This window comes from Oncorhynchus mykiss, chromosome 32, assembly GCF_013265735.2.
Source record: "Oncorhynchus mykiss isolate Arlee chromosome 32, USDA_OmykA_1.1, whole genome shotgun sequence".
Lineage (NCBI taxonomy): Eukaryota > Metazoa > Chordata > Actinopteri > Salmoniformes > Salmonidae > Oncorhynchus > Oncorhynchus mykiss.
Window position 1 is genome coordinate 26,713,807 of NC_050572.1, and position 25,963 is coordinate 26,739,769.

The 25,963-nt window shown below is 44.8% G+C and overlaps 2 protein-coding genes across 5 annotated transcripts in view; one reads left to right on the forward strand and one right to left on the reverse strand.

Annotated features, from left to right (window-relative positions):
• The first annotated feature begins 304 nt into the window (after positions 1–304).
• LOC110488188 (nuclear receptor subfamily 0 group B member 2) lies at positions 305–2,474 on the forward strand. Its single transcript, XM_021560291.2, has 2 exons — positions 305–1,108; positions 1,355–2,474. Exons 1-2 carry the CDS (start codon positions 490–492, stop codon positions 1,606–1,608), a joined length of 873 nt encoding a protein of 290 aa, XP_021415966.2. The 5' UTR covers positions 305–489; the 3' UTR covers positions 1,609–2,474.
• A 498-nt stretch (positions 2,475–2,972) lies between these two features.
• Positions 2,973–25,963, reverse strand: part of LOC110488187 (keratinocyte differentiation factor 1) — a 28,538-nt gene continuing 5,547 nt past the window's right edge. Inside the window, exons 1-6 of one of the 4 annotated variants that reach the window (XR_005041331.1) lie at positions 12,160–12,556; positions 10,034–10,933; positions 9,751–9,866; positions 9,525–9,602; positions 3,966–4,092; positions 2,973–3,527 (exon numbers count right to left, since the gene is read on the reverse strand). Coding sequence is in view for 3 of the 4 variants with exons in the window: in XM_021560290.2 (XP_021415965.2) it covers positions 4,025–4,092; positions 9,525–9,602; positions 9,751–9,866; positions 10,034–10,911 (1,140 nt within the window). In the remaining variant the exon portion in view is untranslated. Of the gene's footprint in view, positions 4,093–9,524; positions 9,603–9,750; positions 9,867–10,033; positions 10,934–12,159; positions 12,570–25,963 lie in introns of those variants that run through there. The other 3 variants (XM_021560290.2, XM_021560289.2, XM_036971336.1) reach the window with 3 other exon arrangements.

Consider the following 25,963-nt stretch of genomic DNA (forward strand, 5'->3'; position numbering starts at 1 on the left):
GGTAGCCTGGTACAGGCTGAGTTAGTAACTGCAGGTAAACATGATAAATGACATTGACCCCAGAGCGCAGCCGGCTTCCTCACATCTCTCACATCTCTCACATCCCTCCCTGCAGGGCAAATGTCACAGTTGTTATGAATACGCCCTATTACCTCGCTCCACGTGGATAGAACCCAACGCAGCGAGCAGAGCAGTCCAGGGTCACTCTGTTGTTCTCGGGTGTGTGTGTGTGCTCTGAGGGGGAGGGGTCAAGGCTGACTTGTCACACACAGATCAGAGAAGCGTGTCCTATCTTCCTATAAATAGGACTTGGGCTACTGGAGTTGTCAGACAGTCAGAGCTGCTGATCACACTGCTGGACAATATTTCAAAGAGAGAATGTGGCTATTCTCACCTCTGTAGCATAGCTCTGTAAAGCCTCCGCACTGGGGACATCTTATCATCTACTGATTGATTGACACTTTATTGATCCTCAAAGGAAAATTCATCATGATGTTTCCACTTGAAGAGATGAAGACCACCTGTCACTGTTCAGGTTACCGGGAGCAACAACATCAGCCTCACACCATCCTGTACAATATCCTGAGCCGGGCGGACAGTAACTACAACAACAACAACAGTCTGATCAACAACAACCACGTGAACCAGTATGACTACAACATGATAATGCCTCACAACTGTCATTGCGAGTGGCGACGGGCAGTGTGTCTGAAGAACCCTGCGGGAACCTGTCAGGTGGCGTCTGATGTTCTGGTCAAAACCATCCGCTTCATGAAGAGTTTACCCTCCTTCAGTCAGCTTCCAGTGGATGATCAGCTATCTCTGCTGAGGGACTGCTGGGTGCCCCTGTTCTCTCTGGGCCTGGCCCAAGAACGGACTGTGTTCGAGGTGATGGATGTACCACAGGCTAGCATGCTGAGGAAGATTCTCCTTAACAGTCAGGGGCCACGGAGTGAGGAAGAGCAAGAGGAGGAAGATGAGGGGAAGAGGTCTCTGCCCACACTGGCTGGGGTGCATAAACTCAGATCCTGTCTGAACAGACTGTGGACTCTGAATCTAAGCCCAAAGGAATATGCCTATCTGAAGGGTGCTATGCTGTTCAATCCAGGTAAAGCTCTTCTTCTCAGCATGATATGGTCTACTGTGGAACTCCAAATCTACCTGAACTGACATTCTATTAATTTCATTCGATTGAAATATTTGAAGCAATCAATGGCATAATCAATGATTATTTAACAATCTAACATGAAAAATTATGGTATACAGCTTCACTCTTCAGTCACATTAGTGTTAAACTGCTGATGGTGGAATACAGTTGAATTGACATTCCATTTACCCCAATTCCTCTTAACAGACGTCCCAGGATTGAGCACCACTGTATTTATCAACAGTCTCCAACAGGAGGCCCAGAGAGCTCTACAGGAGGTTGTCCTGACCCTTCACCCAGGAAACTCGGGTCGATTCAGCCACATCCTACTATCGACTTCTGCCCTACAGGCTGTCAGCCAATCACTCATCACAGAACTGTTCTTCAGACCTGTTATTGGTCAGGCGAATCTGTTTGACTTGTTAAGTGAGATGCTGTTTATGAGACAAGAGTACAGCTGAAAGTTTGTGCGTGTGTATGGGGTATGTGTGTGAATTACATTTTAGGTTATTTTCTACTGACAAATATGAATGTGAAGATTGCAACTAAGCAATACAAGTTTTATAAACAAAATGTTTCAGTTTCTCTCTTCTTTACACATATTTAATCACTCTTCTATCATTCATTTTTGGCATACATCTGACAATTTATCAGTGGTGTGATAAAAATAAATGAAGTGAGAGCTACTGTATTTTCCACTGATAGAAAAATCATGGACTAATTGTACTCGCTCTTAGCATGATATGTACTCTGGCTCCTTCTAGTGGTTTCCTACATGCAACTACAAACATGTTGTGCTGTATACCATACAGGGAAGTACAGAATGGAAAGTACCAAAAATCCCTTGAGTGATATTACCTGGAATTGAACATTTCAATGCATGATAAGGGAGACTAAATGTGGCATTGGGCCATGTATTAATACTCAACTAGCTCAACAATGTGTAAACAGTTATCCATTTCCTGTAAACCTACCTCTTATCAATTTCCTGTCTATGGCCAGAACCAGAATAACCTGTTTTACATGAACAACCAAACATGTAGTCAGTCATCCTGTTACAGTTATTTGGTGGCCTGTATTATTTTGTCCTTGACAAAGATAAAAGTAATCCCCAGGGGGCACAAATGAACACCCCGTCAGTGTGCACCTGCCAGAGTCTGTGTAGCGTAAGTCTTAAATGTTGGCCTGTTCAACATGGCAAAGCATTACAGAACATTCAGACAAAAATGTATTGAGTAGAATCAAAAATATGCTTGCCTTCCATTGTAAGAAAACATTATTGTGTCAGATCTTTTCAATCTTTTGACATGCTAAAAGTTTCACCTCACAGAACCCCCATTGGCTCTCACAGTCTGCATGTTGTCAGACATTCTTCCATTTTGATACATCAACTCTATAGAACTGAGGTGAAAATAGACGAAGAGTATTGTGTGTGATTATTGTGTGACTCAAGTCTAGTCATGTGAAGGGAAAAGGCTATTTAGAAAGAATGAAGACCCAGACATACACAGAGCTTAATGTCAACACACAAAACGTAGGACTCTGACTTCTATTGGTGAGCTAATGAAAGGTGAGGTAGTCACAGTTTGACATCTTTTTTTAAATTACAATGCAAGTCATTAATTTACACATGCTTAGAGTGGCAGATCCTAAATTCCACATAAACCCACTTAGTCTCCCCTTGTGCAGAACTAAAATTAGACTTAAGTGGAAGTTAGAATTTTCCCCATAGAGAACAACTCATATCCTTTATACCAACCACAATAAAACATTAGACAAAATGTGCAAGAATCGCATGTCATTAACGCCATCACAACTTCATTTGTATGTCACTTTTTTTTAATAGTTTTATATAAAATCACAGAATTGCATACATTATAAAAGTTCATTTCACATATGTACTCATTGGAGTCTACAATAATATCATGTTACAACATTAGCTGGGCCACATGCTCGCTAAAGACTTTGAAGCATTACCCATTTTAAAGCAATCTCAACATATTAGGATTAAAGTTATGTATTGTAGTACGATTTTCCCATGGCATCAAAAGATCCTTCTACAATTGTATTTCACAGTCACCAATAAGCCAATAACAACATCCATTGTCTTTGAGGTGTTCTTTCTTCATAAGTTCCGAGTGGTTTTTGGCCTCCAGTACATTCCAGGTTGGTTCTTGGTGTCGAAACCACTGCATTATTCACATGGGTTAAACCTTACGAAGACTAAGACCGTCAGGTCCAAACACAGCATAATAAAACCGTGGCGCAATCAAGTGTGCGGTTATCTATATTTCTTGGGTCAGTTTACTTTACCCTGCAAGTCCCTGGATGCAAGTACACTACCTTGAAACTGGTTCTTGTGTCAGTGTTGGGGGTTGACCTGATAAAGCAGAAAGAGATCAAACAGCAGTGGAGAGTGGGGTTTCATATTAACACAGATAGTTGTTATTCAAGGATAAAGGGACATACAGCACTAAAGTAATACGAGGGCGATAAGAAGAACGGACATCAAAACAGAAGCTTCTGGAAGGGTCTGATAAGTCTACAGTAACTTCTCTCTGAGACAGACCAACCCCCAAACACGGACGCAATATGTCAGAATCAAAAATACATTCACTACCCTGAGTGCATTATAATCTTTCAAAATACAGATGACACGATTCATAGTATAGTCTTCAAAGTCATGGTCTTTGGAGTAGTTTGCATATGCGTAATACTCCTCCCACCTAATTTACCAAGTGCAATTCTCTGGCTCCTTCAAGGTCCCAACACAGAATTCAATAGAACATACAATACATGTGTAACTATGGGTCCCAACCTCTCCAGCTGGGGACTGGTGAGATGCTCCGTGGCATCAGGAGTGTCGAGGATGGGTCATCATGTTCTGACCGGGGTCCAGGGCAGGGGCATGCCGAACACAGAGATCTGATGCTCAGAACTTTCGGCTTAAATCAAAATATAAAGGTATGAGATATATAATAGAACAGACAAACTTCATTGTCAACGCAATGAGGAAATTTGGCTTCAAAGTTCACACATAAAATGCAAATGACAACGAAAACATCAGGAGTACCGTAATTTCTGGACTATTAAGCGCACCTGAATATAAACCGCACCCACTGAATTATTAAAAAATATGTATTTTGTACATAAATAAGCCGCACATGTCTATAAGCCGCAGGTGCCTACCGGTACATTGAAACAAATGAACTTGGTCACTATCTTCCTCCTCCTTTGCACTGAAACCACTGAAGTCATCTCCTTCGGTGTCGGAGTTGAATAGCCTCAGATTTGCTTCATCCGATATTGGATCGTTTTCATTGTCGCTCTCGTCACTTTCATCCGGAGGCAAATACCCCGCTGAGCTCATGCTGCCCCTTCAACACGCAGCAGTCCAGCCTTTTGAAACCCGTTGATGATAGTGGATTTTTTGACAATGCTCCACGCTGTCAGGACCCACTGGCAGGCCCGTTTTAGTGAAGGATTTCTCCCCACTTGTCATCCAAGCCTCCCACTGAACAAGGAGCGCCACCTTAAATGCACGATTTACACTGATGTCGAGTGGCTGCAAATACTTTGGGCCATCTGCGTTTCTTCCCTCTGAAAACTTTTGTTGTCTTTTTGCACTGAGTCAGTTCCTCACGCTGCTGTTTCCAACGTCTTATCATCGACTCATTAAGGCCAAGCTCCCAGTCAGCAGCTCTATTTCCTTTTCCAACAGCCAGATCGATCGCCTTCAACTTGAAAGCTGCATCATATGCATTTCTCCGTGTCTTTGCCATGATGAGGGTGAAAAAATTACTACCGTAATCAGAATGATGGGAAGTTTGAGCGTGCTCGATTTACGTCACATTATGTGACGGTTCTCAGTTTTTTGGCGGCATGAATCTTGTGAAAGCGGGAAAAATCCATAAATTAGCCGCGTCATTGTATAAACCGCGAGGTTCAAAGCGTGGGAATAAACTAGCGGCTTATAGTCCGGAAATTACGGTACCTTGTCATCAACTTACAGTGCCTTGCGAAAGTATTCGGCCCCCTTGAACTTTGCAACCTTTTGCATTTCAGGCTTCAAACATAAAGATATAAAACTTTATTTTTTTGTGAAGAATCAACAACAAGTGGGACACAATCATGAAGTGGAACGACATTTATTGGATATTTCAAACTTTTTTAACAAATCAAAAACTGAAAAATTGGGCGTGCAAAATTATTCAGCCCCTTTACTTTCAGTGCAGCAAACTCTCTCCAGAAGTTCAGTGAGGATCTCTGAATGATCCAATGTTGACCTAAATGACTAATGATGATAAATACAATCCACCTGTGTGTAATCAAGTCTCCGTATAAATGCACCTGCACTGTGATAGTCTCAGAGGTCCGTTAAAAGCGCAGAGAGCATCATGAAGAACAAGGAACACACCAGGCAGGTCCGAGATACTGTTGTGAAGAAGTTTAAAGCCGGATTTGGATACAAAAATATTTCCCAAGCTTTAAACATCCCAAGGAGCACTGTGCAAGCAATAATATTGAAATGGAAGGAGTATCAGACCACTGCAAATCTACCAAGACCTGGCCGTCCCTCTAAACTTTCAGCTCATACAAGGAGAAGACTGATCAGAGATGCAGCCAAGAGGCCCATGATCACTCTGGATGAACTGCAGAGATCTACAGCTGAGGTGGGAGACTCTGTCCATAGGACAACAATCAGTCGTATATTGCACAAATCTGGATTAAAGATATCCATAAAAAGTGTCGTTTAAAGTTTGCCACAAGCCACCTGGGAGACACACCAAACATGTGGAAGAAGGTGCTCTGGTCAGATGAAACCAAAATTGAACTTTTTGGCGTAAAAGCAACACAGCTGAACACACCATCCCCACTGTCAAACATGGTGGTGGCAGCATCATGGTTTGGGCCTGCTTTTCTTCAGCAGGGACAGGGAAGATGGTTCAAATTGATGGGAAGATGGATGGAGCCAAATACAGGACCATTCTGGAAGAAAACCTGATGGAGTCTGCAAAAGACCTGAGACTGGGACGGAGATTTGTCTTCCAACAAGACAATGATACAAAACATAAAGCAAAATCTACAATGGAATGGTTCAAAAATAAACATATCCAGGTGTTAGAATGGCCAAGTCAAAGTCCAGACCTGAATCCAATCGAGAATCTGTGGAAAGAACTGAAAACTGCTGTTCACAAATGCTCTCCATCCAACCTCACTGAGCTCGAGCTGTTTTGCAAGGAGGAATGGGAAAAAATGTCAGTCTCTCGATGTGCAAAACTGATAGAGACATACCCCAAGCGACTTACAGCTGTAATCGCAGCAAAAGGTGGCGCTACAAAGTATTAACTTAAGGTGGCTGAATAATTTTGCACGCCCAATTTCAGTTTTTGATTTGTTAAAAAAGTTTGAAATATCCAATAAATGTTGTTCCACTTCATGATTGTGTCCCACTTGTTGTTGATTCTTCACAAAAAAAATACAGTTTTATATCTTTATGTTTGAAGCCTGAAATGTGGCAAAAGGTCGCAAAGATCAAGGGGGCCGAATACTTTCGCAAGGCACTGTATGTGCAAAATGAAGTTAAGTCCACAGGTTTAGTAATATATACATAATTGGTTCAGGACCTTCATCATCAAGAACAACTTGTCATCCACACGATTCAATTAGGTTCATATTACAGCATTTGGTTTATAAAACCTATTTATTTGTGTCTGACAAAGACAATACAAGTCTGACTTGCCCAAGGAGCTACAACCTTAAGGCAACCAATCCACCTCTGGGATAGGCTTAAATAAATAGGATGTTCACAATAAAAAGTCACGGAAAGGATCTATCTAACAGGGGAAGAGATAACGTTGGATATATGCCACAACATTCACTCTATTAGATCTTTCTCACTCAGATACTAACCCAACCGGTTTCAGTGTTTCCTAGATTTTTTTTTGTGCAGCGGTGGCAAAGGTCATGGAAGGGGGTGAATCACTGGGGAACTCCAGTCTGGATCATTTTTATGTAGGACTGTGAGAAGGTACACTATATATTAAAAAAAAAGTATGCGGATACCCCTTCAAATTAGTAGGTTTGTTTATTTCAGCCACCCCCTTTGCTGACAGGTGTATAACATGGAGCACACAGCCATGCAATTTCCATAGACAAACACTGGCAGTAGAATGGCCTTACTGAAGAGCTTAGTGACTTTCAACGTGGCACCGTCATAGGATGCCACCTTTCCAATAAGTCAGTTCATTAAATTTCTACCCTGCTAAAGCTGCCCCGGTCAACTGTAAGTGCTGTTATTGTGAAGTGGAAACGTCTAGGAGCAACAATGGCTCAGCCGCGAAGTGGTAGGGCACACAAGCTCACAGAACTGGACCACTGAAGCTCATAAATATCGTCTGTCCTCGGTTGCAACACTCCCTACTGAGTTCAAAACTGCCCCTGGCAGCATAATAATTGTTCGTCAGGAGCTTCATGAAATTCGTTTCCATGGCCGAGCAGCCGCACACAAGCCTAAGATCACCATGCACAATGCCAAGTGCCCTGCAGTAGTGGTGTAAAGCTCACGCCATTGGAGTGAAAACGCGTTCTCTGGAATGATGAATCACGCTTCACCATCTGGTAGTCCGACGGATGAAACTGGGTTTGGTGGATGCCAGGAGAACACCAGCTGACCAAATGCATAGTGCTAACTGTAAAGTTTGGTGTAGGAATAATGGCCTGAGGCTCTTTTTCATGGTTTGATCTAGGCCCCTTCATTCCAGTGAAGGGAAATCTTAATGCTACACCATAGAATAACATTCTAGACGAGTCTGTGCTTCCAACTTTGTGGCAACAGTTGGAAGGGAAGGCCCTTTCCTGTTTCAGCATGACAATACCCCTGTGCACATAGCGAGGTCCATACAGAGACGGTTTGTCGAGATCGGTGTGGAAGAACTTGACTGGCCTGCACAGAGCCCTGACCACAACCCCATCGAACACCTTTGGGATGAATTCGAACGCCGACTGCGAGTCAGGCCTAATCGCCCAACATCAGTGCCCGACCTCACTAATGCTCTTGTGGATGAATGGAAGCAAGTCCCCGAAGCAATGTTCCAACATCTAGTGGAAAGCCTTCACAGAAGAGTGGAGGCTGTTATAGCAGCAAAAGGGGGACCAACTCCATATCAATGCCCATGATTTGGGAATGAGATGTTCGATGAGCAGGTGTCCACATATGTTTGGTCATGTCGCGTAATTTCTGGTGACATTTTATAAGGGCAAGCTACTCCAAAAATAAAATCAATTACATAATGTAGTTATTTTGTTAGATACTTCTCCCTCTTAGCTGAAAAAACTTTTTCAAAGCCATTTTGGCTGTCATGCTAGCTGTTCAAATAATGGGAATTTGTTGCGCAATGCAGAAGTTAACTCCTTCCGAGGAATATGTTGCTAGGCAACCAACCCCCCTGCAATTCAAATCAAATTGTATTGGTCACATACACGTGATTAGCAGATGTTATTGCGGGTGTAGCGAAACGCTTGTGCTTCGAGCTCTGACAGTGCAGTAATATCTAACAACATACACCACACACAAATCTATTGATTTAAGACTATACATATGGATGAGCGATGTCAGAGCATTGCCGCTCTGTACGTGTCTAACGCTTCAAACACACCGACTGCGGCGTTGCATTTTGGTACACCAGAATTACATTCATTTCCAATGAAACGCTGCGTTTGCCTTGCAGCATTGCGTTGCAGAGGCGGTTGCAGTATGTTCGGGGTGTGGTGCATACGTTGGATTTATAGAAGGTAGGCGTCAAACTGTATGCGTAGATGGCTTGACAGAAATGGTAGCAGAAGGTGAATGTTGAACTTTTGTTGCACACATATCCAGATGATGCTGCTTACTATTTTGCACTATGACGCTGTCGGTGTGTTCGAAGCATTAAGCCAGTATGAGAAACGTGCTAACAAACGTTTGTGCTATGAAACTAAATAAATACTGCACTCTGACCCACAAAGCAAGGAAATTGAACTTGAAAAAGTAATGTAGTTTTTTTGGAATTTACAGCTGCTGTTGGTAAGTAATGATTCTGCTAGCTTCTGGCAAGACTTACTGCATCTTTAAAAATATATACATCAATTATATTTTCTATAAACTTTGTCTGGTTATAGTTATTTAAGTTTACACTGAAAGCGTTTTTCCATCCCCTAAAATTTTCCGGGGTGGTTGGCAACAATTTATAAGTGGCAATGTGCTGCTGCTAAATGAATACAAGGGAAATAATGCGGTTTCAGTAAACGTGTGTCTTGAAGGACTCTAACCACATCATAACAAGCTCTTAATGATGACTACAATAACACTGCACAGAACACACGTCAAGTCTCTTACCTGCTCTACTGTTGATCCTCATGTTCCTAGCATTCATATCAGAATCTGTCTCCTTGGATATCTGGATACAATAATCATCTTCAACGTAAAAAAAACAAACAAATAAAGAGTGACAGTCAACTAACAGTGTAATAACAAATTAATGACAAATTAAGTATCACTTCAATAAGTACGCAAAATAAGGGGAAAGCTGTTGGAAATGTTTATCCGTGGAGAAGTTGCTTACTGTTATTGCTGATGGTTGATGCTTGATAGTTGCTCATGGTTTCGTTACCACTGTCGGATGTTCTCCTCTGTGACTTTTTGCACTGAGGTCTCTTCTTGCTCTTCCTGGTGCTGATCCTGATAAAATAGAATAGATAAATGGTATATCAACTTTACTGTCCATTTTACAAAGTAAATGTATTCATTCGCTGTTGCGATACGCAACTGCTTTTGCGCACGCACACACACAAACACGTTGTGCCCTTGATCAAGGCAGTTAATCCCTACCAGTGAATGGTAGCTACCTGATGATGCCCTTGACCAGTCGACACTCTGCATCCTGCTCATCAAGCTGATGCTCTTCGGCCAGGTCACTGATAAGCTGGCTGATTTCACTGGTCTTCTTCAGGAACACTGAGTCTGAGGTGCAGTGGGCCAGCTCCTCGATCTGGTACTCAGAGTACAGCTCCAGAAGCTTTTGGGTGATCAGAGAGTCCACGTCACCCACACTCAGATCACCGATATCCCCCTCGTTCCAGGAGTAGGAGGGAGGGCTGTACCGTCTCCCTCCTCCTCCACCTCTTCCATTGTGTAACGGAGGCCTGGTAACGACCACCAGCTCCTTCTCCATTGTGGAAATGTGCACTTTGACCCCTCTGATGTAGACGTCCTCCGACCAATCAGAGTCACCACCACCACTCTCCTTACTGGTTTGGGGGTCGTTGGTCCCAAGGTGGCCCTGGAGACCACGGAGGCTGACCTTCTCCCGATCATCATCTGGGGAGCTCTGTCTGGGACTAGGGGCCAGGATGGTGCTCCGACACACCCTGTAGAGTCCACAGGTCAGCACACTGCACACCCAGCTCTTACAGCTTCCTGGGGAGGAGTGGGCACAGGGACCACACCCCTGACCCCCTGAAGGAGAGTCTCCAGATCCGGGGATGAAGCCAATGGTCTCCTCTGCCTCCCTGCTCTGCGCGTCCCTGTGGTTGGCCTTGTGGTATGTCACCTTTGGCCACTGGTGCCTGTCCTCCACCGGGTCCACACATCGCTCCTCATAGCAGGACTCCAGGCTGGTGCTGTTGCCCCGGGAGAGGTGATGTTTGGGTCGCAGAGGGACGAGGCCTTTCTGGCCCCCTGGCTCGGACCAGGGTCTGGGGCTCCCTGTGCTGCTGCTGGGCATGGTAGTTAACTAGAGCCAGGGCCTGGGGAAAAAAAGAGGAAAGGGAGTGGGGGGGGGGGGGCACATTAATGTATGAAATATGTATGTTACATTTATAAAGAACATTGCTTAGCCCTGTCATAATAATCAGCGCCTTCAGACAAAGTAAGGTGGACGTGAATCAATAGACAACAACAATACTACATGGACATTAGGTCAATGCCTGACTATATGACATGTCAAATGTATGCTGCAGGCCCTTGGTATGGCAAACCAAACTTGAAACATAAGTCACATGAGGCTGCAACCCCTGCCAATCCAAGAAACTATATCAATCATCACATATCCCTTAGTGACAAGCGAAGTTACACACAACATCCACGGAATAGATTGGGTATGTAGCCTACAGGATGTAGGGCTCAAATTAGTTGTTTTAAAATCAATGAAAAACAACAAGATTCAATACACAAACTTAAACTTGGTTCAATTTCAGCCTTATTGGCGTTTGGCCTTCACTACAATGACCCCTGCCCGTTTGTGTTATAGCCCAACATTAACCCGCTTGATTCATCTAAATCCAAGGGCTTGGTGATAAGATGGGAACTTGATTCAGGTGTGTTATTAATGTGATATGCCAGAAAATGGCGCCCTGGGTCTCCAGAACGCCCTAGTCTATACGTTCAATACCTTCTTTCACAGAAAGTAAACACGCCATTAATAATGGCATTATGGATGCCAGCATTAGGACGGTGACAGTCCATTCAATGTAGGCTGCTGAAGTTGGCCAAAATGTAAACAAATGTGTCATAAGGTGAATGTAATTTTTTTTTAAAGGTTTTACAAGGAGTTGATAATAATTAAAACAACCCCCGAACAGTTGTTTGATAAACCGGCCGGGCCTACTTCATATAATAAAAGGTTACTAATTTGCTGACACGCAGCAAAACAGCTTGTTGAGCAGGACGACGACGTTTTCAGTCGATTTATTTGTATTTATTTTACCTTTATTTAACTAGGCAAGTCAGTTAAGAACAAATTCTTATTTTCAATGACGGCCTAGGAACAGTGGGTTAACTGCCTGTTTAGGGGCAGAACGACAGATTTACAGACTTCTGTCAAAATAAGTTACAATAATTGTCAAGGTGCCATTTCCAAAATGCATATCCAATCAAGTATCGTATTTTGTTCTATCTGTAGTGTATTGCTAAAGTTACACCTGGGTTTATTAATTTGCAGTATGCGTTTCCGTTTAAGCTACGTTTTACTCACGGCATGGGAAGAGTGATCGCGGGTCTTTCCACCGAGTTTTCTTCCGTAAAGTTATATTCCTCAAAGAGCAAGAGCATTTGTATTATACTTTTCGTCTTAAATTAAATTGCCCACAAAACACACGCGGTATAGTTTCGTTTCCCAAATTCCTGCTAGGGCATTTATTTATTTTTTACCTGCGAGACAAGGTAAACCAAACATAAACTCAACCAGAGAGTACGAGGCGAAGCAAGATGGTTTACTCCGCCCAAAATCTGTCCACGAAAATAAATCCACGAAGAAATGTCAAGTGTCGAATTTGGTCAACAAAAAAATGGAATTGCTCATATCCCTAGTCAAAAAATCCTATCGGATTATGGATTTTTATCAGATTCTCACTATCCTATAGGTAAACTCAGCAAAAAAAGAAAGGTCAATTTCAGGACACTGTCTTTCAAAGATAATTCGTAAAAATCCAAATAACTTCCCAGATCTTCATTGAAAAGGGTTTAAACACTGTTTCCCATGCTTGTTCAATGAACCATAAACAATTAATGAACATGCACTTGTGGAACGGTCTTTAAGACACTAACAGTTTACAGACGGTAGGCAATTAAGGTCACAGTTATGAAAACTTAGGACACTAAAGAGGCCTTTCTACCGACTCTGAAAAACACCAAAAGAAAAATACAGAGGGTCCCTGCTCATCTGCGTGAACATGCTTTAGGCATGCTGCAAGGAGGCATGAGGACTGTAGATGTGGCCAGGGCAATAAATTGCAATGTCCGTACTGTGAGACGCCCAAGACAGTGCTACAGGGAGACAGGACGGACAGCTGATCGTCCTCATAGTGGCAGACCACACGTAACAACACCTGCACAGGATCAGTACATCTGAACATCACATCTGGGAGACAGGCACAGGATGGCAACAACAACTGCCCGAGTTACACCAGGAACACACAATCCCTCCATCAATACTCAGACTGTCCGCAATAGGCTGAGAGAGACTGGACTTGTAGGCCTGTTGTAAGGCAGGTCCTTACCAGACATCACCAGCAACAACGTCGCCTATGGGCACAAACCCACCATCGCTGGACCAGACAGGATTGACAAAAAGTGCTCTTCACTGACGAGTCGCGGTTTTGTCTCACCAGGGGTGATGGTCTGATTCGTGTTTATCATCGAAGGAATAAGCATTACACCGAGGCCTGTACTCTGGAGCTGGATAGTTTTTGAGGTGGAGGGTCCATCATGGTCTGGGGTGGTGTGTCACAGCATCATCGGACTGAGCTTGTTGTCATTGCAGGCAATCTCAACGCTGTGCGTTACAGGGAAGACATCCTCCTCCCTCATCATTGCAGCATGCCCCAGAAATGTCCTGGAACTTGCAGGTGCCTTGGTGGAAGAGTGGGGTAACATCTCACAGCAAGAACTGGCAAATCTGGTGCAGTCCATGAGGAGATGCACTGCAGTACTTAATGCAGCTGTTGGCCACGCCAGACAGTGACTGTTACTTTTGATTTTGGCCCCCCCTTTGTTCAGGGACACATTATTCAATTTTTGTTAGTGTAACGGTTTTCTTGGTGAGAAGGAGAGTCGGACCAAAATGCGGCGTGTCTATTGCAATCCATGTTTAATGAAGTAACACACTAAACACAAACACTACCAAAACAATAAACTTAACGAAAACCGAAACAGCCTATACTTGTGTAACCTAACAAAGAACAATGACATCAGGACACTAAGGACAGGAACAATCACCCACAAACACACAGTGAACCCCAGGCTACCTAAATATGGTTCCCAATCAGAGACAATGACGAACACCTGCCTCTGACTGAGAACCATATCAGGCTGAACATAGAAATAGACAAACAAGACATGAAACATAGAATGCCCACTCAGATCACACCCTGACCAATCAAAACATAGAAAATACAAAGTAAACTATGGTCAGGGCGTGACAGTACCCCCCCCCCCCAAGGTGCGGACTCTGGCCGCAAAACCTGAACCTATAGGGGAGGGTCTGGGTGGGCATCTGTCCGCGGTGGCGGCTCTGGCGCTGGACCCCACTCCATGACAGTTTTAATCCCCCTCCTAAACGTCCCTAAATAGGTTACCCACCACAATGATAACATGGGACAGAGGGACAGCTCGGGACAGAGGTAACTCGGGACAGATGGGTAGCTCAGCACTGAGAGGAAGCTCAGCACTGAGAAGAAGCTCAGCACTGAGAGGAAGCCCAGGCAGGTAGTAGAAACTACCAGAACCTGGCTGGCTGGCGGTTTCAGCAGATCCTGGTCGACTAGCAGATCTGGGAGAATCTGGTCGACTGGCGGATCTGGGAGAATCTGGTCGACTGGCGGATCTGGGAGAATCTGGTCGACTGGCGGATCTGGGAGAATCTGGTCGACTGGCAGATCTGGGAGAATCTGGTCGACTGGCAGATCTGGAAGAGTCTGGACGACTGGCAGATCTGGAAGAGTCTGGACGACTGGCAGATCTGGACGACTGGCAGATCTGGAAGAGTCTGGTCGACTGGCAGATCTGGAAGAGTCTGGTCGACTGGCAGATCTGGAAGAGTCTGGTCGACTGGCAGATCTGGAAGAGTCTGGTCGACTGGCAGATCTGGAAGAGTCTGGTCGACTGGCAGATCTGGAAGAGTCTGGTCGACTGGCAGATCTGGAAGAGTCTGGACGACTGGCAGATCTGGAAGAGTCTGGACGACTGGCAGATCTGGAAGAGTCTGGACGACTGGCAGATCTGGAAGAGTCTGGACGACTGGCAGATCTGGAAGAGTCTGGTCGACACAGACTGGCTACTCTGGCTGCTCCATGCTGACTGGCAGCTCTGGCTGCTCCATGCTGGCAGACTGCTCTGGCTGCTCCATGCTGACTGGCAGCTCTGGCTGCTCCATGCTGACTGGCGGCCCTGGCTGCTCTGGCTGCTCCATGCTGACTGGCGGCCCTGGCTGCTCTGGCTGCTCCATGCTGACTGGCGGCCCTGGCTGCTCCATGCTGACTGGCGGCCCTGGCTGCTCCCTGCTAACTGGCGGCCCTGGCTGCTCCCTGCTAACTGGCGGCCCTGGCTGCTCCCTGCTAACTGGCGGCCCTGGCTGCTCCTTACAAACTGGCAGCTCCGGCGGCTCCTTACAAACTGGCAGCTCTGGCGGCTCCTTGCAGACTGGCAGCATCCTGCAGACTGGCAGCTCTGGCGGCTCCTTGCAGACTGGCAGCTCCTTGCAGACTGGCAGCTCTATGCATACTGGCAGCTCCTTGCTGACTGGCAGCTCTATACAAACTGGCAGCTCCATACAAACTGGCAGCTCCATGCAGACTGGCAGCTCCATGCAGACTGGCAGCTCCATGCAGACTGGCAGCTCCATGCAGACTGGCAGCTCCATGCAGACTGGCAGCTCCGAACAGGCGGGAGACTCCGGCAACGCTGTAGAGGCGGAAAGCTCTGACAGCGCTGAACAGGCGGGAGACTCCGACAGCGCTGGAGAGGAGGAAGGCTCTGGCAGCGCTGAACAGGTGAGAGACTCCGACAGCGCTGGAGAGGAGGAAGGCTCCGACAGCGCTAAACAGGCGAGGCGCACTGTAGGCCTGATGCGTGGTGCTGGCACTGGTGGTACTGGGCCGAGGAAGGAAGCCTAGTGCGGAGAGCTGCTACCGGAGGGCTGGGTTGTGGAGGTGGCACAGGATGGGTTAGACCGTGAAGGCGTACTGGAGATCTTGAGAGCGGTGTTGGCACAGGACATGCAAGGCTAGGGAGGTACACAGGAGGCCTGGTGCGTGAGACTGGCACTGTCTTCACCAGCTGACTAGCACGCACCTCAGGACGAGTAGAGAGCACTGACCCAGGTGCCAATAAATCCCCGACACGCTCCTTCGGGCGAATATCATATTTAAAGCACCAACACAGCAACTCCCTCATTTCACTCTCCTCCAATTTCCCCATTAACTCCTTCACAGTCTCTGCTTCGCTTACCTCCAACACCGGTTCTGGTCTCCTCCTTGGCTCCTCACGATAAACAGGGGGAGTTGGCTCAGGTCTGCGACCTGGCGTAGCCATACTCCCTGTTAGCCCCCCCCCAATAAATTTTTGAGGCTTACTCTCGGGCTTCCATCCGCTCCGTCGTGCTACTTCCTCATATTTGCGCCTCTCAGCTTTCGCCGCCTCCAGTTCTTCCTTGGGACGGCGATATTCTCCCGGTTGAGCCCATGGTCCACCATTATCTAATTCATACTCCCATGACGCTCTCTCCCACTGCGGCTGCTGCTGCTCCTGCTGCCTCTGTTCCTTCTTCGGCTGCACCTTGGTGCGGCTATACTCCCCTGGTTTAGCCCAGGGTCCTCTCCCGTCGAGGATTTCCTCCCATGTCCAGAAATCCTTACAACGTAACTCCTCTTTTTGCTGCTGCTGCTGCCTGTTGACACGCCGCTTGGTCCGTTGGTGGTGGGTGATTCTGTAACGGTTTTCTTGGTGAGAAGGAGAGTCGGACCAAAATGCGGCGTGTCTATTGCAATCCATGTTTAATGAAGTAACACACTAAACACAAACACTACCAAAACAATAAACTTAACGAAAACCGAAACAGCCTATACTTGTGTAACCTAACAAAGAACAATGACATCAGGACACTAAGGACAGGAACAATCACCCACAAACACACAGTGAACCCCAGGCTACCTAAATATGGTTCCCAATCAGAGACAATGACGAACACCTGCCTCTGACTGAGAACCATATCAGGCTGAACATAGAAATAGACAAACAAGACATGAAACATAGAATGCCCACTCAGATCACACCCTGACCAATCAAAACATAGAAAATACAAAGTAAACTATGGTCAGGGCGTGACAGTTAGTCGCATGTCTGTGGAACTTATTCAGTTTATGTCTCAGTTGTTGAATCTTGTTATGTTCATACAAATATTTACACGTTAAGTTTGCTGAAAATAAACGCAGTTGACAGTGAGAGGACGTTTCTTTTTCTTGCTGAGTTGATAGAATTTTATGCAATTGGTGGTTCTAATCCTGAATGCTGATTGGCTAAAACCGCTTTCCACCCAGTGTCTTTTCCACAAATTACCACTGGCTAAATCTATGACGTAAAAATGCCTTTTTACTCTGTTCCATCTGACTGTGCAATCCACTGTCTCATCAGCCCAGCCAGACAATTTATACATTTGATCTCCACTATAAAGATGTGATAATGGCGCCGGAGGGGATGGATGCCATTTCATGGGCTCCTAACCATGCTATTTTGTTAGTTTTTTTTGCATTGTTTGTAACATATTTTGTACATAATGTTGCTGCTACCATCTCTTATGACATAAAAGAGCTTCTGTACATCAGAACACGATCACTCACCTTGAACTGGACAAATAATTTTTCTTTAATGGGTCGGATGAGAGGGATTTACTCCAGATACCCGATGAGGCCCTCATCCACAAGAGAAAAAGACAGATATCGTGGATGGAGATTCGGGTGCCTTGTAAGGAACCGGCGACGAAAGGCAAATCTGCCTTTGCCATCGGTACTATTGGCCAATGTACAACCGCTGGATAATAATGTGAACAAACTACAAGCATGTATATCCTACCGACGGGACATTAAAAACTGTAAAATCTTATGTTTCACCGAGTCGTGGCTGAAAAATGACATGAATAACATACAGCTGGCGGGTTACACACTATATTGGCAGGATAGAACAGCAGCCTCTGGTGAGACAAATGGTGGCGGTCTATGTATATTTGTAAACAACAGCTGGTGCACGATATCTAAGGAAGTCTCAAGGTTTTGATCGCTTGAGGTAGTCTCTCATGATACGCTGTATACCACACTATCTACCAAGAGAGTTTTCAATTATATTCTTCGTAGATGTCTATTTACCACCACAAACCGATGCTGTCACTAAGACCGCACTCAATGAACTGTATACACTCGTAAGCAAACAGGAAACCGCTCATCCAGAGGCGGCACTCCAAGTGGCCGGGGACATTAACGCAGGGAAACTTAAATCTGTTTGACCTCATTTCTACCAGCATGTTAAATGTGCAACCAGAGGGGAAAAAACTCTACACCATCTTTACTCCAATCACAGAGATGCATACAAAGCTCTCCCTCGCCCTCCATTTGGCAAATCTGACCACAATTCTATCCTCCTGATTCCTTACAAACAACAACTAAAGCAGGAAGCACCAGTAAGTCAGTCAATAAAAAAAGTGGTCAGGTGAAGCAGATGCTAAGCTACAGGACTGTTTTGCTAGCACAGACTGGGATATGTTCCGCAATTCTTTCGATGGCATTGTGGACTACACCACATCAATCTCTGGCTTCATCAATAAGTTTATCGAGGACTTCGTCCCCACAGTGACTGTACGTACATACCCCAACAAGAAGCCATGGATAACAGGCAACATCCGCACTGAGCTAAAGGGTAGAGCTGTCGCTTTCAAGGAGCAGGACTCTAACCGAGAAGCTTATAAGAAATCCCGCTATGCCCTCCGACGAACCATTAAACAGGCAAAGCATTAATACAAGACTAATATTGAATCGTACTACACCGGCTCCGATGCTCGTCGGATGTGGCAGGGCTTTGCAAACTATTACAGACTACAAAGGGAAGCACAGCCGTGAGCTACCCAGTGGCACGAGCCTACCAAAAAAATCTATGCTCGATTTGAGACATGTAACACTGAAACATGTATGAGAGCATCAGCTGTTCCGGACAACTGTGTGATCACGCTCTCTGTAGCCAATGTGAGTAAGACCTTAAAACAGGTCAACCTTCACAAGAACGCAGGGCCCGGCCCAGGGTCAGGCTCCGAGCATGCGCTGACCAACTGGCATGTGTCTTCACTGACTTTTTCAACCTCTCCTTGTCTGAGTCTGTAATACCAACATGTTTCAAGCAGACAACCATATTCCCTGTGCCCAAGAACACTAAGGTACCCTGCCTAATGACTACCGACCCGTAGCACACACGTCTGTATCCCTGAAGTGCTTTGAAAGGCTGGTCATGGGTCACACCAACACCATTATCCCAGAAACCCTATACCCACACCATTTTGCATACCACCCCAAACAGATCCACAGATGATGCAATCTCTATTACACTCCACACTGCCCCTTCCAACCTGGACAAAAGGAACACCTATGTAAGAATGCTATTAATTGACTACAGCTCAGCATTCAACACCATAGTGCCCTCAAAGCTCTGCAACAGGATCCTGGACTTCCTGACGGGCTACCCGCAGGTGGTAAGGGTAGGTAACAACATATCCCCTCCTGTACACCCTGTTCACTCATGACTGCACAGACAGGCACGACTCCAATCCCATCATTAAGTTTTCCAATGACAGTGGTAGGCCTGATCACAGACAACGACGAGGCAGCCTATAGGGAGGAGGTCAGAGACCTGGCCATGTGGTGCCAGGACAACAACCTCTCCCTCAGCGTGATCAAGACAAAGGAGATGATTGTGGACTACAAGAAAAGGAGGACCAAGCACACCCCCATTCTCATTGACGGGGCTCTAGTGGAGCAGGTTGAGAGTTTCAAGTTCCTTGGTGTCCACATCACCAACAAACTAACATGGTCCAAGCACACCAAGACAGTCATGAAGAGGGCACGACAAAACCTCAGGAGACTGAAAAGATTTGGCATGGGTCCTCAGATCCTCAAAAGGTCTACAGCTGCACCACCGAGAGCATCACTGCCTGGTATGGCAACTACTCGGCCTCCGACCGCAAGTGTAGTGCCAAGGGCGTTGTTAAAGGGGGGAAAACATGAATGATTCAAGGGGCCCCTAAATGTTTAGAAAATTATTTGTTAATCATTTTAAAAATGTTAAACTTTAAATTAAAACATATAACCATAATCAGGTCAGGAATCTCTACCCAACCATCCCGTTTGTACCTCCCCATAATGCACATGGCTTGGTCCATTCTCCACGAGGAGAGAAAAACAAAATACAGCTGGTCTGACAGTTGCTCTGGCATGTATCCTAAGCATTCAGGAAAGATAACCATTATGCCCCCCTCAAAAACAGAAAAGGAAAGAAAGGAAACAGAGACAAATGCAGCAAAATTCAGGATAAAAAGAGCTACCACTACCAGCTATGGCTAGCTAATTAACTATTGTTTAGATATTATTATAACTGTATTCCCCAATATTTGCGTGATATTTGTTAGCTAGCTAGACTAAAATTAAAACCTAACATGTAGCCTACCTATCCATACTGTAGATGCTACCACTACTACTGCTGTAGACAAAGATCCCAATGTGTGTCTACTACATGAACTTGAAACAGCAGACCTTGGAGGTGAGGCAGTTGTTTTGTAGCAGCTACAGCATAACTAGACCATTTTTTTATTGTAAAGTTAGGCACATGATGACCTAGACACACTTTCCTAGTAGGGTAACCTTTGTAGGAGTGAATATTAAACCCAACATCCCCTTTGTTTACTCCCTAGTGCCTTGAGAGCTCCAGGTAGGCAGAATCTCCGCAGAAAGCTGTCAGACAGACTGCAGAGGAGAGCAGGGAGGAGGAAGAGGATTTAAAGAGTAGCAGCAATGCAAGTGAAGGACTGACAGAAGAGATTGAACAAGCAAGTAATAAGCGAAAGGAAGAGTATGGGCAGATTTGAAGTGAGGAAGATGAGGTTTTAGATGATCCAGCACTGTGGTCAGAGACAGTACAAGACCATGAAAGAGAAGCTATTGTTCGCAGACTAGCCAACAGGTGTGGTGAGGAGACAGAACTGTATATAATCATGCCCCCAGACTCAGAAGGTGAGCCATTCCCCAACTATTTACAGTACAGTAAGTCAGCAAACGGAAGAGAAAAGGTGTAGAGAGACTGGCTTATTTGTGTAAAGGAATTATTATATTGCATTCCGTGTGTTCTTTTTTCTCATGAGCAAGGTTAACCTTCACCCAGTTCTCTGAATAGTAAGGATGGCTATAAGGATGGCTATAAGATATCATCAGTGAAATGGCGGAGAACGTTTGACAAACTACCAGAGCATGAGGATGGTGTCTCACAAGAACTGTTCCTGGAAATGGACAAATCTGCAGGAAACCGTAACAACAGCTACAGGTATAGACAGTCAGCTGCAGAAACAAATCCAGTCAGAAATGTATAAAAACAGAGCACTTCTAGAAAGGATTGTGGATGTGACACTGTACTTAGCATCTAGGATTCTGCCATTCTGGGGGAAATCACTCAATCTTGTTGATGTGCATAATGGTCATTGCCTAGGCTTACTGGAACTGTTGTCAAATGATGACCCGCTATTACGTCAGCACTTACAGAAAGTCAGGGACAAAAAGAAAGGAGCACGACTGACTCATGACCTCAGCCCTGAGAGCCAAAACGACTTCATAGGAAAATGTGGTCAAAGGGTTTTGAAAACAATACTTAATGAAAGAGAAGATGCAATGAATTACTCAGTTATATGTGATCCAACTCCAGACATTTCCCATACTGAGCCAAATGTATTATTGGTGAGATATGTACACGAAGATAGAGTTCAGGGAACAGGTGAGTTGCAAATAATTGAATGTTTTCTTGAATTTAAAGACTTTGCTAGTTAGACAGGCAGTGACATTTCTGAAATGATTTTGAGTGCATTGGAAGAGAATGGTATTGACATAGCAGACTGACATGGTCAAGGCTATGATGTCAGGGGAAGTGAAGGGAGTTCAAGCACACATACTGCAAAATAATCCACTGGCCACATACTCACCTTGTGCCTCCCATACTCACCTTGTGCCTCCCATACTCACCTTGAGCCTCCCATACTCACCGTGTGCCTCCCATACTCAATCTTGAGGGTGTACATGCAGCTCACATGCAGCTCAGTCGTGCCAAGAAGTATCAACCTATTTTGGCTATGTGAATCGTCTTTACAATCTGTTCAGTGCCAGCCCAGAGCGAGGGCCATTCAAGGAAAAGACTGGCTGCTGTCAGACACACGATGGAGTGCACGTATTGCTGCGGTCCGACCAGTGGCAACTCATTTACCGTCTATCATCAAGGCCCTAGACATGCTTTTTGCTACCTGCAGCCTGACAAACTAAGCCAAATCTGAGGCAAAAGGTCTGAAAAGCTACTTCATGTCTTTCAAGGCAATCTTCCCACTCACTTTCTGGGTAAAAGTTTTGCAGTGTATTGAGAATAGAAGCCTAATTCTTCAGTTAGGAAATAATTCTCTGGACACTGAAGCAGCTCACATTAAGGCAGTACAGAAAGAAATACAGGCTCTGTGTAATCAATGGGACGCTCTTCTGGCAGAAGCCTCCACGGTGGCAAATTAAATTGGTGGAACTACTCAGTTTCTCAGTGAACAGAGGAACCGCCAGAAAAAAAGAAAACGTTTCCCTGATGAGACTGAAGATGACATAGCAAATGAACAGAAGTTAGACGCAGGATTTCTCCACACAGTGTTTTATGTGGCTCTGGATAGTGTAATCAGTAATTCGGACATGCGGTTCCACACGATTGCAGCTATATACGATGAGTTTTCACCAATAGTTACATTTAGGAAAATAACTGAAAACCAAATGCCAAATGTATGTATCTTGCCACAAATTGAGAAACAAGTACTCCAAAGATCTCACAGAAGGATTTGAAAATGAAGTGCCAGTTTAAAGACGATATACAGTGCCTTGCAAAAGTACTCAACCCCCCCTTGGCATTTTTCCTATTTTGTTGCATTACATGTCATTGAAATAGATTTTTATTTGATTTTCATGCAATGGACATACACAATAGTCCAAATTGGTGAAGTGAAATGAAAAAAAAAACGTATTATTATAAAATAATAACAAACGGAAAAGTGGTGCTTGCATATGTATTTTGCTATGATATTTGCTATGAAGACCCTAAATAAGATCTGATGCAACCAATTACCTTCAGAAGTCACCTAATTGATTAAATAAAGTGAACCTGTGTTCAATCTAAGTGTCAAATGACCTGTCATATGATCTCAGTATATATACACCTGTTCTGAAAGGCCCCAGAGTCTGCAACACCACTAAGCAAGGGGCACCACCAAGCAAGCAGCACCATGAAGACCAAGGAGCTTGCCAAACAGGTCAGGGACAAAGTTGTGGAGAAGTACAGATCAGGGTTGAGTTAAATAAAAATATCAGAAACTTTGAACATCCCACAGAGCACCATTACATCCATTATTAAAATATTTAAAGAATATGGCACCACGACAAATCTGCCAAGAGAGGGCCGCCCACCAAAACTCACGGACCAGGCAAAGAGAGCATTAATCAGAGAGGCAACAAAGAGACCAAAGATTACATTGAAGGAGCTGCAAAGCTCCACAGCGGAGATTGGAGTTTCTGTCCATAGGACCACTTTAAGCCGTACACTCCACAGTGGATTTTTGCTAGTTAAACTACATTGCACGCAACACAGCCTTTTTGGTCAGCATGTCTATCTACATATTACTGAAGCTGAGACACACTGCACAAGCAAAAATGGTAGTGCACCCTTTCAACAGTAGATGGCACCTACATCACATCTATAGGGGTGACATGGAAATGTTGGCCCTACTTTCCACACAGTAATCTCAACGCCTGGCCAGTGGTCTCTAGGGTTCAAGGATGGCACAGTAAATGGCTAAATCATTCCTAACACAAAAAAACGTACTGTTGATTGAATGGTTTATTTGAAATATTTGTCTAAATGCAGTCATGCAAGTGACTCATTTCCCAAGTATCCAAGCATTTCGCTACAACTGCAATAACGTCTACTAAATATGTATATGTGACCAATAAAATGTGATTTGATTTGAATGAAAGTCAAATCAACTGAAAATACATAAAACAAGACAGGTAGAATAATATTAATTATTCAACATTTTATTGAAGTCTGAAATAACATCAGTTTTGAGTCTCATCTAGAAGACATGTAGATTAGTAGCAAGTCAGACAAAAATCTGAAGTGCTTACTGAAAGCATTCAAAATCGTGTGTTCTCTACACTGAAAATAAATCCTAGTTTGTTTTTAGTTCGTTTTCCTTGATTAATCTGTCCTCTTTCATCTTTCTTCTTCTGATTTCATATGGGAGTTGGCAACCAACCTTAAGGTGCATTACCACCACCAAATGTGAACTATTCTAAAGTTTTTCTAACATCCAAAGATGCTTAGTGATATCTCAACCCATGGTCTCTCATTCTAGATCTCTGGACTCTAATGTATGTAGTGCTGGGGCCTTTCTGCTTGGCAGGTGCAGTGTAGTTTGGCTGTGGCTTGTTAACACTTGAGGAGCTGGATTTGGAGTGACTAAGGGAGGAGGCACTACTCCCATTGTGAACAGGGTCTTGGAGCCAATGGATTCAAGCTCCACTGTAGTGTTCTGGGATGTTTTAGATGGTGGCCAGGGCAAAGCGCTGAGGGGTTGTGGAGGTGCCACTGCTGGTCCCACTATTTTAATTCTTTATTTAACTGGGCAAGTCAGTTAAGAACAAATTCTCATTTACAATGACGGCCTACACCGGCCAAACCTAGACGGATTTCACTGCATTGGGTGTATAGATGGGCTGATAGCTTTGCCTGGGCTGAGCGCTTTGCTTGGGCTGACTGGGGGCAGGTTTAAAGCCGCTGTTTCTGGATGGTGGCAGGGGCATTCTGGATGTAGGTTGAAGAACTGCCAGCCTGGGCAGAACTGAAGAGGCCGGAGGTTGGCCCACTACTGGCAGCATAGCTGTGCTGGTAGCTCCTCCTCTGAGCAGACATTTGTCTGTGCTTGCTTTTGGCAGGAGTTTCCACTTTGTGTAGAGCTCAGGCAAAAGAGACTTGAGGTAGAGGCTCCATCTATTTTAATGGCCAGAGGTTTGGGCGTATTGACTGGAGGTTGAACCACTTGGCGCTTTGGGAGAACGTTTTTGGCTTGACGTTTTGAGAGAAGCTGGGCTTGTAGTTTTTTATTGCACTCCTACATTGAGTAGAACCAAAACTCAGATGACCTGCTCTGAATGACGTTTGGGACCACTTGACGGTCAGGTGTGTAAGACGATTCCCTTCCAGACTGGACAGAAACTTCTATTGGTCCTCTTGAAACCAGGATAGATGGCCATAGCGGGTGAGGTCCTGGTCATAGCGGGTGAGGGAGCTGGTGTGGGTAGAAGCTTGAACACTGTGGCAGGGGGCTTCTCTACTCTGAGTCTGGACACAACCTTGGTTGGGTTGGCTGGAGGTGGAAAATCTTATTCCACTCTGGGTAGAGCCATAGTGGTTAGGAGGAGATACACCAGTAGAGGGTTTCATATTACTAGAGACAGAGCCAGCTATACCAGGGACAATACCTTGAAACCTAACATAGCCTTGACCGTAGTGGCTTAATGTGGGGGTTTGGCTCTGGACTTGTAGCTTCCGCTTTGTGCCACAGAATTCCGGGAGGTTGTTTTGAATAATTCTGAACTGATTCAGAGCAGCTGTATGCATTTTTTTTAAAATATTCTGGCTTGTAAAGCCCCGCACAGGCTCTACAATTTTAGCTGTCTTGTGCCACGATTTTATCAGCTCAGACCAAATTTCAACGTCGTGGGCAAATTCTTAAACCGTAAATGATTGTCGGACATCTTGGCTCGTTCAGTGTGAGAGGGTCTAGGTCTGCTGTATAAGTACCACTATGTGTGGTCGTCGTAGGCTCCGATAAAGTCCTGGTAGTGTCATAAGTTTTTAGTCTATATCGTATAGTGTCGCTGGTGTTATGAGACGATCCCAGTGACTGACCAATAGGAACACGGCAGGCACTTGAGTATGCACACAATAATATTATTGTGAGTAGA

Excerpts from the sequence above, each read along its gene's own strand:
- LOC110488188 (XM_021560291.2), top strand. The coding sequence starts at position 490 with ATGATGTTTCCACTTGAAGAGATGAAGACCACCTGTCACTGTTCAGGT. Across the intron at positions 1,109-1,354 it reads TGCTATGCTGTTCAATCCAG|ACGTCCCAGGATTGAGCACC; the intron begins GTAAAGCTCTTC and ends TCCTCTTAACAG.